Genomic DNA, 13,978 nt, shown 5'->3' with positions numbered 1-13,978 from the left:
TGCTTTCAGGAGTGTAGGCTCTTCATTGTTGCTTCAGCAAGTGCCAGAACATCCTTTCATCCCTTTAGTGGAGATGACAGGAACACATGGGTATTCCCATGCCCTTTTTCAGGGAAGCAATTCTTATTTTTGTTCTTGTTCACTTACATGTAACACATAGTGCCTGCTGCTTCCTGACTCTGAATTGGGGTATTGGCCAGACAGAGGCCCCGAATGGAAAAAACGGTGTCTTAAATCTTGTGGCAGGGGCAAATGATCACGTGGACACCACAAAAGTAATGACTTCCACCTTCTCAGCTCTTCATTTGTATGAGGAAGAGGCAGGGTAAATGAGAGAGGATATGTAGAATTTGGAGTTTGGACAGATTGAAGTGCAAAGTCCTGGGGTTGACTGGCAGTAGATGCAGAACTTGCAGATGCAAGGGGGCATAGCTGAGATCCTTGACCATGATCTGGCACTATGGCTGCAATATATTGAATCTTCTGTGAGACCAAAGAAGTTGATTGGGAAGGAAAGATGGAAAAGGGAAATAATTATTAATTTAAAAAAAAAAAACCCACACAAAAAGGCAAGTGAGACAAGCAATTCAGACGAGCACTGAAAAGGGATACAGAAGTTGAAGGAAGAAAAAGTATATTGAACCATAGCAGGTCTTGTTGTAATATGAAGGAATGCCCTTAGCTAGGAGCTTGAAGGCATCTGTGTGAGCTGGTTACTGACCTTGAGACCTTTAGCCTTTTAAGTGGAACAAGAAGCAGAAGAACACAGGAGGTCTCTGTGGTTTGAGAGCATTCTGTTGGTGCATGTCCACTTGGTACTTGCTGTGGGACTTGCTTGTGCTGCAGATCACACATTGATTGGGACCTTTCTGTTCCTTTTAGAGACTGTTGCTGCACTTTGAACAGACCTTCTGATTTAATTTCATCCAAAAGGAATCCCCTTCACATGCAGAAAAACTGCCCCACAGTCTGAGCCAACATGGAGTAAGTGGGGAAATGAGGGATTGCTGCACTCTACTGCTCTGAGATATGTCACTGTTGTAGACACATTTTAGCTAATCATTTATGGCTTGCAGATTTTGAGTACCTTAGGATGAAGTTCATTTTACTCAGCTGGCTTGAAAATAACTAGTTTATACAAGTATCTGTAAATGCATTCGTCCTTTCTTTGCAGGATCTTAATCCTTTATCACTGGTGCACCAATTAAAACAGAGAACCAATTTATGTTGACCTTTTGACTAAAGGAGAAATTTAAAAAGAAAAAAAAGCATCAAAAATGTCAATATTCTTCAGTATCTATCAGAAGCCTTTCTTCTCCTTTGGGTAAATTGGTTCATTAAGGAGCTACCATTTCACTATAATTCCTTTTTCACCTTAGGCAAGTCTCCTAGGAAATCTTCTCTAAGAGTCCTTTTCACTGAAGTTTCCCTTCTTGAAATACATTGCTTTTAGTTTGAGTTATTTTCCTTCTAATCTAACTTTTGAGAATTCTGTCCTTTTGTAACCAATCTCAACTACATTAACACTTAATCTTCACATTCTAGCTGTTTCTTCTCTGTAATTAAAGGCAAATGTGAAGCAGCCCCTATCCTCATTACTCTTTTCATGAAAGCATTTCAGGAGCTTCCTCTTCAGCCTGTCTCCTGCTGCATTCACAAAGGGTGTTAGTCAGTAGCCTGTGTTATCACTGAGGTTTGTGCTCTGGTTCACTCTTCACAAACACATCATCTACTTGACCCTTCTAGTCTGGGAAGGAAATCCCAAAGTGGTAATGATTTTTTTTTTTTTTTTTTTTTTTTTTAATTTATAACAGTCCTTTGCAGTCACTGAGCAGTTCTTTCTCCCTTTTGGTCTGAACCTCAGAACAAGTGTATTCATCCATGCTCCCTTACTGCTCTTCCTCAACAAGATGTACTACATGAATTTGAATTCTTCCATCTCCTTTTCTCCCTAGATTGTTATGTTATTACTGTAATTGTAAATAAGCTGCATGAAGTAATAATCAGATGGGTAGTGGGTCTTAAATCTAGTCAGACTCATGATTCTTGGTGTTAAGGACGTACAGCTTCCTTCTCACTAGCCCTGGGATGAGTTCTTCATTTGCTATTGGGGAGTGGACCATTGGCTGCTTCCCTAATGAGCTGCTTCTCTGGAGGGTGTCCAATTCATCCTCCATGTCTGGTACTCCTGCATTCCTTTCCAGCTGATCAACTTCTTTTCACTGGAGGTCTTCATGCCTAGCATGTTATTGATATCCTTTTGGATCATATGGGCTTCTCTGCTTCACCACTTTGCTTATGGGTCTTCTACCAGTTTCCTAAAGAATATTTGCAGGGATTCTTTCATCCCTGGTTTCTGGTTTTAGAAGTGTGTAGGTCTGTGTTCCCCAGTTTGAGCACAGAACTTGGATTGAAGAATTCCCCTCCAGGGTTCCTGTGTGGACACAACTGCAGGTAGCCACCCTGTATCCATCCTGCATCCTCAGAGCTGTAGACTGAGAAAGATTTGATGACAGAGATGACCCTGATGCTGTGCTTTTAAAGGGCTGAATTGTGATACTAAACTGTGTTTAGACAAAAGTCTGTGAGATACCGAACTGTTGATTCACAAATACATAGCTTTCATTGTCCTTCAGCGATCAGGAGTTTAGCCATACCATAGGAAGTTTGTGATATGTGAGAGCACGCTATCATCCCTCAAAATGATGCGGTGAATTTGTTTTTAGGATTTCTGTTGAAATTATTCTCTTTACAGGACTTCTCCCATTTGCCAACATAACTGATAACTTCTCAAAGTCTTTTGCCATGCTGAGCTATCTGCAAGGAGATTAGGTAGGTCCCTTGATCATTGTGGTTATAACACTCTTCAAAAAAGTGAAGGTTATGATTTTTAATCTCTTTGGACTGCAGAGAAGGAACTTGAAGCTATCAGTTAGGAGATGAGTATTCGATTGAGCAGGTTGTTAGATAAAAGAGGAGTTATTTTCAAGCAACTTCGTGGCACTTCTTACACTTTCATTTCCTCTGCCCTGATAGCAAGAGATGGATCTCTGCAGCAAGCTACTTCGCTCTTAGTCCCATTTATTTTATTGAGTGTATCAATAGAGCAAGGTGTTGCTTATTGAAAGATGTGTGGTAGCTGTTTTGAAAAACATGCAGTGGTTGTACTGGAATACCAAGTAACGGGTATAAACTTAGATACTATAAAGACTGCAATGTTAGATAGTCACACTTCTTGAAAAGTAAAATTCTGCAGCTACCAAGTTTGATACAACACTTTTTCCTCACATTAAAATAATCACTTTTAGTTTTGACAGTAATAGGTTCCTTAGACTGTCTTGAAAATTGATTTCTTTAATGCTTTTTGTTACAGGGTGATCAAGGATGCAATGTAATAGATCCTACTTAATTATATTTGTTTTGTTATAAGAAAAGCACACTTTGCTGAATATAAGTGCCAATCCAGGGAGTTACTGAAGGGTGTGCTTGACTGTAGGTACTCCAGTACCTCCGTGTTATGGCTCATGAGGTTATTGCGAGTCAAGCCTTCCTCTGTAACGAATAGAGAGTCACACCGTAAGAAAATATTTAGGAAGGTACATGTGCCTTAATACACGAGTGTAAAATATTAAGAAAACACAGAGTAAGAAAAGACCTTCTGTGTCATTTTGCCTAGTTGTTATCGTAAGCAACCCTGAGATGAATGAATCCTCATAAAATTGATAAATTGTATCTTAAAACTATTTAGGAGGCTTCCCTCGCTGCTATTCACCTATGGTTCCAGAATCCTATTTCTTTGGATTCTGCAATCTAAATAGGGGAATATTTTAAATCTAGGACTCAAATCTGCAGATGAGAGTCCTAACTTGCAAGGTTTATCTTAAAAAGGTCCTCAGTCTTTTCTGATGGAGCAGCATGGATTTTCTGGTAATACTAAAAGATCTCTTGAGATGAAGAATCTTGGTGTTAAGGGTACTGATGGGAAATTACTTCCTTTTTTTTTTTTTCCCCAATAAAGTTTTAATTATTTATACAGACTGGATTGTTACTGAGAAGAGAGCAGTCATTAATGTGGTTATAACAGTCATCAATAGATTCTAGTTGTCTCAGGCTAAGGAGGAAAGTAAAAGTTGGCCCTATCAGATAGAGGGTAAGTACTCTAATGAGTACAAAAGGAGGAGCTCTTTTCCAGCCAGCTTGTGGAATCCAATCTTTAAATTAACTTGTTCTGATAACAAGTATCTGATTCTAAGCATATCATAAATCAGTAAAGAACAACATTGCAAAAAAAACCAGATATGCTGGAATAAACAAGTGAGGTAATTTTTCTCTGGTTAGCTACAGTGAGTGTTCACAAGCTGTTCTTGTTCTGTTTTTTTTTTGTATTCTACTTCTAAGAGAGCTGTGGATGAACTAAGGCAGACTAGGAGCAATGGGAAACATTAACATGGAAAATGACGTACAAGGAAAGACAATGAACTGTGATTATTTAGTCTAAGCAATAATCTATCTGAAGGACAAACAAAAGTAAAGCAATTGCATTATAGCATTGGAGGTTCAGGTTATGTATGCAGAAAATACTTCAAACCATAAAGATAATTTAGACAATATAGTAGATTGCCTAAAGAGGATATAGAATCTGCCTTTAAGGAAAAGAACAAGAGAAAACCAAACTATTATGTCAGGAGTAGCTAAGGTATAGCCGATTTTGCAGTAGTGCAAGAGAATAGTAGTCTTTTGCAGAACCTCTCAACTAAGCCCACCACTCGATTCAAGACATGCTTTATCATTTTTGAATGGGAATAAATGTTGCGGGAAAGATTACTGTTTAGTGCTTGCTTTCTTTGCTGCCCTAATTTTTCGAGTCTTGTAATGTAGTTTGGATAGCAGGCTGACTTTTCTTTTTAACGGCTTTTCCACTTAAATTCTCATTGGCAGTACTGAACTTCCACAGGTTTTTTTTCTTCCTTAGTCTAAAACCCTTTAAACATTGCTGCACTGTGCTGTAGTAACTTTTTCCCCAACTTTTCCCTGATATCTGCTTCTGCCTGTCACCTTGCACAGTGCCAGCTATTACTTTCAGCAGATGGATGAAGGCAGATGTTTCCATCAATCCAGATTTTTGCCATTCCAATGTATTTTCCTGGATATCTTTCTGTCATTTTACCTTTATTTTTGGCTACTGAAATTCACAGTTATCTTTCCTGGTAATCCAGGAAAACACACTCTGTTTTCATTGCTGATACCATACCCTTTTTCTGTTTGTACAGGACTGTAGCTGCCTACAGTTTTTCTTTCAATTGTACATCCATAACCATGTCCAAGCACCATTTTTTCTCCAGCGGGAATTATGCTCCAGCTCTGTTTATGAAATCCAGCATTTCATGTGTGTGAACACAACACAAATAATTTCCCTTGTAATCTTCCTCCCAACCTTTTGTGCATCTCTTCCATTTTATCAACAATGTAGCTGCTAATGTCTTTCATCTTCCTAATTGTCCCCATCACTGTCCCTCTACATTATCTGCTTTTTGCACCATCATATCAAATTCAGTATTCTTTTTGCATCTTCAGTATAATACACCACTGCTTCATTGCTTCAACCACCTTTCTTCTGATATCTTACCCTATTTTTTCTTCCTTTTGCATAGCATCTTTGTACACTTACAGATGTTTCATCTGTGCTCTTTCATAGCACTGCAACCACGTCATCCAGATTCCTTTTCATGTTTAGCCTCTGCTATGATGCCTACAAGGCAACAGGCAGTGAATGCTTATTAATTTATAGGACATTGTGTTTAGGCACTTTGTTTAAACACTACTTTTTTTTTTTTTTTTTTTTCCTCCATGTTTGGTGCAGTGCCTCCCTCTTCAGACTGTGAGCTTTTGGACACAGAATCTGGGTTTAAATATATACTTGGAAAACAAGCAGAATATCACATCTAACAGCAGAATTTTTGAAAAATTGAATGTTACTGATAATAATGGCTTTCCTGGCCCACCAACTATTTTGTTGTTCCTGCTGTAAAGTACTGACAGATATTTGGTGTATTTTATTATTAAGGAAAACAGGAAAAACGCCACGCAAAACTGAAATACAAAATGTTATTTATTCACCTTTTAGTCAATTCAGATTAACCAACACTTCAGTTTACTTTTCGTTGTGCTTGTGGATGTAAGTTCAACTAAGTGACCCTAAGGAAAAAGCTTGTATTTTAATTAGCAGGATCCTTTGCTGCCTTCTGACTACCCACTTTGTGAGATGCATGACAAATTATTGGAGGATCTAGCAGAACTCTGTTCTCAACTCACTTCATGAGAGTTTTAATTCCTGAACTGCAGTATTGCACTCTCCTACTTCTTCTCTCCAGACCAAGGAATTTTGAATTCTATGATCTTAAGTAGGAATTGTAGGTGTTTTCTCCACTTTCACATCCTTCACATAGCGGTACTACCCATAGATTTGCAGGCTTTTGTAATATTAAAGGTATGGATTTGATCCAAGTCTCATGCAAAGAGGTTTTAATTCACCTAGGCTGAGTGAGTTGTAAGATTTAGTTACTGTCCTCCAGAAGAAATGTTATTTCCAACTGAAATAGTCCACAGCTTGGCTTTGAACCTTCCCTTTCTGTAGCTTAAAGATCTTCCAAGCTAGTATTGCGAATCCTGTCCTAGGCCCCCAGTTCTTGTCATGTATGGCACAGAGAGCTGGCTATCATTCAGATTGCTAACCTTGTTCTTGCACACTTCTTGTTTATTAGCAATCTGTATAGAATTCCTTACCTACTTGTTCCTTATAATGCCTTAGTGTTTAAATGATTAAAAAAAAAAATAGAGAGAGAGAAAAGAAAGCACAACACAGCACACTTCATTATATAGCAATATGTGTCGTACAGGATTAGTTAGAATAGATCGCAGTTTTAGCCAACCTCCTGGCTTGTTGAGAAGTATTTATAGTTCTATCATATGCTTTGCTATTTGTAGTTATCATAAAATATGCTGCTTTAATAGTTTATTTGGCAGAAATAGAACTTACTATATAAGTACTACTCCCTTGTAGACTTTTCAGCACATTGTCAATAAATAAATCATTTAAAAGATCCTCCTCTCTGTTTAAAGACAGTGTGGATTAACTTCAAATTTTCTTATATACTATTTACAGGACCATCTGAGAATGTTAATCTGTGCCCATTTATATACAAGTCAAAGCTCAAAAAAGTTCTGAATGTCAGTATTAGTTGTTTGACTCCCAGAACTTTTTTTTTTCAATATGCTCTGATTCAAAGTTATACTCTTTTTATCAGAGATTTATAATAAGTATACTTTGGGATTCCATTGACTTTAATGTAGTGTTCAAATTCAATAAAGCTATTCCTAGATTGCTGCAGTTATAAGACAAGCAATGGCATAAAAAAATGTTTAGTTTTCCTATTTTAAGGTTTTAACAGTTGCTTGTTTGAATTTCTGGTGTTCATAACTGAAATTTAATATAATCTAAGAATGCCACAAAATAGTGATAGTGATGATTTTATTAATATTAATATCTGTAAGGTAGGTATATTTACAGGTATAAAGATGAGGGGGTTGTTTTTCTTACTGTCGTAGGCAGGGAAAAGAACAAGATAAGTGAGGCAGGGTCACAGTTAGTTTGCTTTATCTTCTTATGGGGAAAAAGGGAAAGTTATACATGGAATAACATCCTGAGAATAATCATAAATATTAAATAGTCATAAAGAGGAAATAAAGTGATGCAAAGACAATCACTCACCACCTACCACAAACAGACTACTGTCCAGTCAGTCTCTGAGAGTGGCCACCTTGAAAGACAATCCCCCTTCTCCCCCCCACTTCTTTCTCTACCACGACTTTTTACTGCTGAGCCTAACGTTACAGGTATGGAATATCCCTTTGGCCAGTTTGGGTCTGCTGTCCTGACTGTGTCGCCTCCCAACTGTGTCGCCTCTACTTGCTGGGGGGCAGAGTGGGGAAAAAAGAGAAAGGCTTGATGCTGTGCAAGCACAGTTCAGCAACAGCCAAAGCATCGGTGTGTTATGAGCACTGTTTTAGCCAAAAATCCAAAACACAGCACCATACAGGCCGCTATGAAGAAGGCTAACTCCGTCCCAGCCAGTCCCAGTACATGAACTTAGCATTTACTTATTGTAAGAAAGTACTGGAATAGTTCATTCAAGTGTATTTTTGCACTTGAATAAAATCAAGTCATACCAAAATGATAATCTGAGTATTTATTGCCTGGAAAGCATAAAGTAATTTAGGCAGTTTATTTGGAAGATTAACAGAAGGATGCCTAAAATGAATTATAATAATAACATTACATCAAAATTATATCTACAGGAAGATGCAAGTATGTTTTAAGACAGAATTCTTCTGTGGTTCTGTTTTAAACTCTTTAATATTAATTTTCATCTTTCTGGGGGAGCCCCAAAGTTAAACTGATCTTCATGGTCATAAGTGCATTAAATGAGCCAAGAAGACTGGACCTTCCTCTAATTAATCTTTTCAATCCTAATAACTTTTTGACCAAGTTATGTTACTTCTGAAAACCCTTGAATTTTTCGTCTATAACAGCATAGTTCTAACTTGATGAAACAAGAAACTCTTCTTATTCCAACCCCTCTTTAAACTGAATGGGGAATTACTGATGGAGAAAATGTACTGAGCAGTGATTCTTTGAATGGGGAGAGCCTCATTAAGCACATCATAGGGTATTTCTTAGTATTTTCTTTATTTTACTATTCAGTCTTATATCAGTCATTACACACTTCAGGAAGTTACTTTCTGGAATATTATTGCATTTATCAAGCAATTAAGGTCACAGTCACCCTATTTCAGTTTTATATCTTATAACACCATTTGTGGCTTACGTTCCAGAATGTAGTGTCTGTCTCCTTGTTTTGAATGATGTAATTTTACTGAAACTAGAGTGCTCCTGCCTGTCCAGAGTCTGTCTGATTTCAAACTGTTGGACTCTGGTAGGTGTGTCGCTCACTGTTGAAGAAGTAAAGAATGAGGGCTTAGAAATGTCACTCAGAACAGTGGAAGCCCTTACGGATGCAGTAGGCTCTATCGTTAGTTTGTTTCTGAGACTCTGGCAGTTTAAACTGGCTATACAAATTCACTTCCCACTGCTGAAAATAAACAGAGAAAATATGATAAGTACCAAAAATTAGTGAAGAAATTAATTTCTGTCCTTCAGTTCCCTTTCAGTAACATAAGACCAATATCACTCAATATAAAGCCACTGAAAGTATTTTGAACATTAATTAATAGTTGTGAAGAACTGTGTAACTTCAGTAATAAACACTTATGAGAAGAGAAGCCAAGAGGGGAAACTGACAGCACTGTCTTCAAAGCAGGGTTTTAAGAGTACAATAAATGCAGAGCAAGGAAATTAATGAGACGAAAGCAAAACAGTGAGTAGCTGCCGATTTAAGAGTAGTTCCAACCTTGTGTGGAAGTAGCTGGGATTCAGGAGGGTAAATGTTACATATAATTATAGACTTTATCATGCATATACATGCAAGATGGAAGAGATGGAATTTTCCTAGGCAACTTTAATTTCAGCATTTCCAGTTTTCTGGAATTTTGACTTTGTAATTTTTCACTTTTTTTTTTTTTCAGTTTTATTATGAATATTATTTTGTGCCTGGCAGTTACAAACATTCCACAGAAGCAGATAAAACAACATATTGAATTTGCCTTTTCAGTTAGGAAATGTGTTTATATCCAAATGAATAAATTGGTACCTAATTCTTGTTGAGTATTTATTCACTGCCAAAAATATTGCATGGTGGTTGTCTTTTCTCAGGTTATTCTTTCCTGCTATGATTTTATATGCTATAGCATACATAGAAAAATAGGATTGCTGGAATTTAGAATTAATGGGTATTAATGCAAATTGCACATTCAAAAGCAAAGTCGAATTTCTTTATCTTAGTTTCTTTTCAAAAATAGGCACCACTGTCTCATATTGCACTCTTTGTTAGAAAGCCTACAGATGCATGAGGTTTCATATGTGAAATGATTTGTATAGACATCTCATATCTTGATTTAAGGAAAATATTTTAAAATATAACGTCATTTTTTTAAGAAGCATTATTTGATAATTCAGCTGTCATAGTGTACTGGTTCTGGCTGGGATAGAGTTCGTTTTCTTCATAGTAACTGGTATGGGGCTATGTTTTGGATTTGTGCTGGAAACAGTGTCGATAACACAGGGGTGTTTTCGTTCCTGCTGAGCAGTGCTTACACACAGTCAAGGCCTTTTCTGCTCCTCACCCCACCCCACCAGCGAGTAGGCTGGGGGTGCACAAGAAGTTGAGAGGGGACATAGCTGTCCCAGGGCTATTCCATACCATATGACGTCATGCTCAGCACATAAAGCTGGGGAAGAAGAAGGAAGGGGGGGACATTCAGAGTGATGGCGTTTGTCTTCCCAAGTAACTGTTACGCGTGATGGAGCCCTGCTTTCCTGGAGATGGCTGAACACCTGCCTGCCCATGGAAAGGGGTGAATGAATTCCTTGTTTTGCTTTGCTTGTGTGCGGCTTTTGCTTTCCCTATTAAACTGTCTTTATCTCAGCCACGAGTTTTCTCACTTTTACTCTTCCGATTCTCTCCCCCATCCCACCGGCGGGGAGCGAGTAAGTGGCTGTGTGGTGCTTAGTTGCTGGCTGGGGTTAAACTATGACATGTAGTTTGAATACAAATAGCACTTTTGCTAACAAAAAGGCAATTCTTGGCTTTATGTATTCAGTTACAAGTTTTGCTAAACATTATATGGACTATTACAGAGTCTGTAAATTTCTCTTGGTGCCATATTACTTTAACAGGTATATTCTATATTATAGATAGCCTTAGAAGTAGATTTTGTTATTCCATATTTTCTCTGCTTTGGAAAGGAGTTTTATTTATTTTCTGACTCTGGTAATTTCCGGTTTTGTAGTCATAGGCATCTAGGCTTCTAGTCCTATAACTGACATGTGAAGGTGTGATTCCCAACAGCATGTTCTTTGCAAATCTGTCATAGTGTGGAAAGCTATCTATCACTATATCCTTGTTGTGTTTGGGAAATGATACCAGCTGAATTACATTGTATAAAACGTAATTCTTTTTGTTCTCTTAAAGAATTAACATTTTCACAGTCTTGCTTCAGATGTGGATGCAGTGATGTCAACCAAATATCTGCCATATTGGCATGATTGTTTGTTTTAGAAAGGGAATAGCTATAGTGGTATAGTGGCTACACTATCTTTAGATAAGTATAGTGTTGTTTAATTCAGTGTCCTCTTCCAGCTTCAGGTATAGCAGCTGGGGACATTGTTATCCAGCTGTTTATGACTGCCAGCAAGTGGAGATTACTTGTTTCACAATTCAGCCAACAGAGCAGAAATGCAAGTTCTCACTGTTCTGCTACAGTAGAGTCAGCAATGGCTTCAAAACATTTAATCAGCAATTAGGTTAAATTTGCTCATTTTGCACTGAAGTGGATCAAGTTGAATTCCACTGGCTGTACAGTGAAGAATTATCTTCTTCAGGAATATAGTAACAGGCATCCTGGGATAAAAAGTGTTGAATTTCTATCAGTGTGCAAAATGATCCTGTCTCTTAAGTATCAAGCAGGTTTCAGTGTTTTTCCTGTAAGAATACGGCTGAAGCCTTATTATGCTACTTTCCTACACTTACATTTTATTGCACATTGAATCATTTGGTTTGCTTGTTTCATCCAGACTTTTACAATGGCCCTTTTCCTATTTCTATTCAGATAAATTAAAACATACAAACAAAAATAGCCCTCAGCATTTTGAAGTTGTTCTTTTCACCAGCAACATGGTCTTAATAGTGCTGAGCAATGACTAATAAAAAACGCTTTTTCTTTCTTCCTATACGATATGTTCCTGTGTATTTTAATTTCTGGGAAAAGCAAAACCAGTTGATTCAAGACATAAGAATGACGTAATATTTTTCTAATATGTCACTACATAAAAATAATAGATTGCTTTACCAAATGTTACATATACTTTTAGAGATAATTACATAATTCTTTTACTTAGCAGTTGTAATTCAAGATCTAGCTTCGCTTCTACAGTAAAGGAATACTTATGATCTACATTTGTACACTTGCATTAGGTCCAGCCAAGGAATAATGTACGCAGTTCACCATCAGGCTGTGCAGTTAAATACCTCAATCCTAGGTGAAGCTTTGCCTATAAATCCCCCCCATCTAGCTCCTGTCCAAGATCATCAGGAGGTCTGGGGACAGTGGGACAGCACTCATTATTTTTAGATACTAGGCAAGCTACTGTGTTCTTTTTACCTTGTTCTGGATAAGGTTATTTTCTAAAGTGAATATATATATATTGTTGATTGTAGGATGGAATGGGAAATTTGAGAGTCACTAAAAAAGGAATACGACTTGAAGGAATATCTGAATTTCTACTTCCACTATACGTGAAAGAAATCCATTCCCGAAAGGTAGGTGTTTTTAATCTTTTTTTTTTTTTTAATTTACAGCTAATATAAGTTAATCTCTTCAGTCTCAAACTACAAAGTTTAATTCTTACACCTCCTAAATTAGCAATCAGTAGCGGTTTGCTTTGAGAATACATTAACAGTGAAAGCTTCCTTCACACCAATTTTTTTTTTTTTTTTTCTGAAACCTTGCTTGCCTCTTAAAAGAAATGTCTTATCCTAAAGAAAAGAGATTCAAAGCATGTATATTTTATACTTGAAATGGCCTCAGCATTGGGAATGGAACATTTGGCTCTTCATTTAGTGTGAACTCCAGAAAAACAAGATTGGTGATATGTTCAAAATGCAGTGAAATAAACAATGGCTTTGTATATGCCTAAGTTCTTTCTGGTATTATTAGCTAGTGTGATTTCTGTCTTTCTCTCTATCTTTTTTCCTCATTAGGTATGGGCAACCTTGCTAAACAGCATAATATCTCTAGGATTTAATTTTTCAAAACAAATCATTTTCAACGTTGCTTAAATGTAATTGTTTTATCATTTAGCAGCACGTTGTTACAGAGGAAAAAAGAAAATCAAGATATGTATTCAGAAATTCAGTGCAGCTCATTTTAGCTCATTCGTTTTGATTCAGTCATGCTGTTTCTATTAATATCATCAATGAATTAAAATAATTTTGAACTATTGGAAATTTGTTAAATTATTTTTACTATGCAAGTGAAGACCTATGATCAGAGAGGAATGTTACAATGGTTTTCAGTCAATCATCAGCAAAGAATTTTAATATGCATACTGCAATAGTTGACAAGAATGAAAAGTATGTTTACCCTAAATGCCTTTGCGGAAAATTCTGTCTGTTGAAATCTGTCTTCTATGTATATAAAAAAAGTCTCAAGTACATTCATAAATGAGATCATGACAGTTTCCCATTTCTCTTAATTAGTTCAGTCATGTTAATAGATGTGCGAGATGAACCGGTAGTCTTTTTGTCCTCTTTTTTCTGTAAAACTAAGATCTTTCAATGTTTAACAGTAACAATATTGTCCCAGGTAATGAAAAATTCTATAATATTTAAGTAACAGTATATTCCCCAACAATGCTGAATTTCGATCACTTTATTGAACAGATATTCGTCGACTTTTCAACTCACCATATGTACAATGTTACAAAATCTTGTTCATAATGTTTCTTCTATAATTGTAGCTAAAAATATTAATAACTAGCTAAGATAAATCTATAATAAAACATTTGGTAATGAATTATTTCTAAACAAATGCAAATATCATAGCTTTGATATTGATCAGAATTTTGAGGGGAGGCAAAACAATGGAACAGTTAAAGCGTAAGTACATAAATGACCATTTAAGTACCAAACACTGCTACCAAGAGTAAATCAATAAGGCCAGATTCTGCCTCCTAAAATTGGAAAGGCATCTACAAAAGGGAACTTTGGCTGTGGGTTTATTTTTTCTTAGATCACCTTGCCAT

The 13,978-nt window shown here is 36.7% G+C and overlaps 1 protein-coding gene across 2 annotated transcripts in view; it reads left to right on the top strand.

Annotated features, from left to right (window-relative positions):
* The window catches only part of SGCZ (sarcoglycan zeta), a 230,977-nt gene that overhangs the window by 87,927 nt on the left and 129,072 nt on the right, over positions 1 to 13,978 (top strand). For both annotated transcript variants that reach the window (XM_075499215.1, XM_075499214.1), the window contains exon 2: positions 12,393 to 12,494. In XM_075499215.1, the coding sequence (XP_075355330.1) occupies positions 12,393 to 12,494 (102 nt within the window). The remainder of the gene's footprint in view (positions 1 to 12,392; positions 12,495 to 13,978) is intronic.

Source organism: Mycteria americana, chromosome 4 (assembly GCF_035582795.1).
Source record: "Mycteria americana isolate JAX WOST 10 ecotype Jacksonville Zoo and Gardens chromosome 4, USCA_MyAme_1.0, whole genome shotgun sequence".
NCBI lineage: Eukaryota > Metazoa > Chordata > Aves > Ciconiiformes > Ciconiidae > Mycteria > Mycteria americana.
The sequence above is the reverse complement of the archived record's forward strand: the minus strand, read 5'-3'. Positions and strand labels throughout refer to the sequence as shown.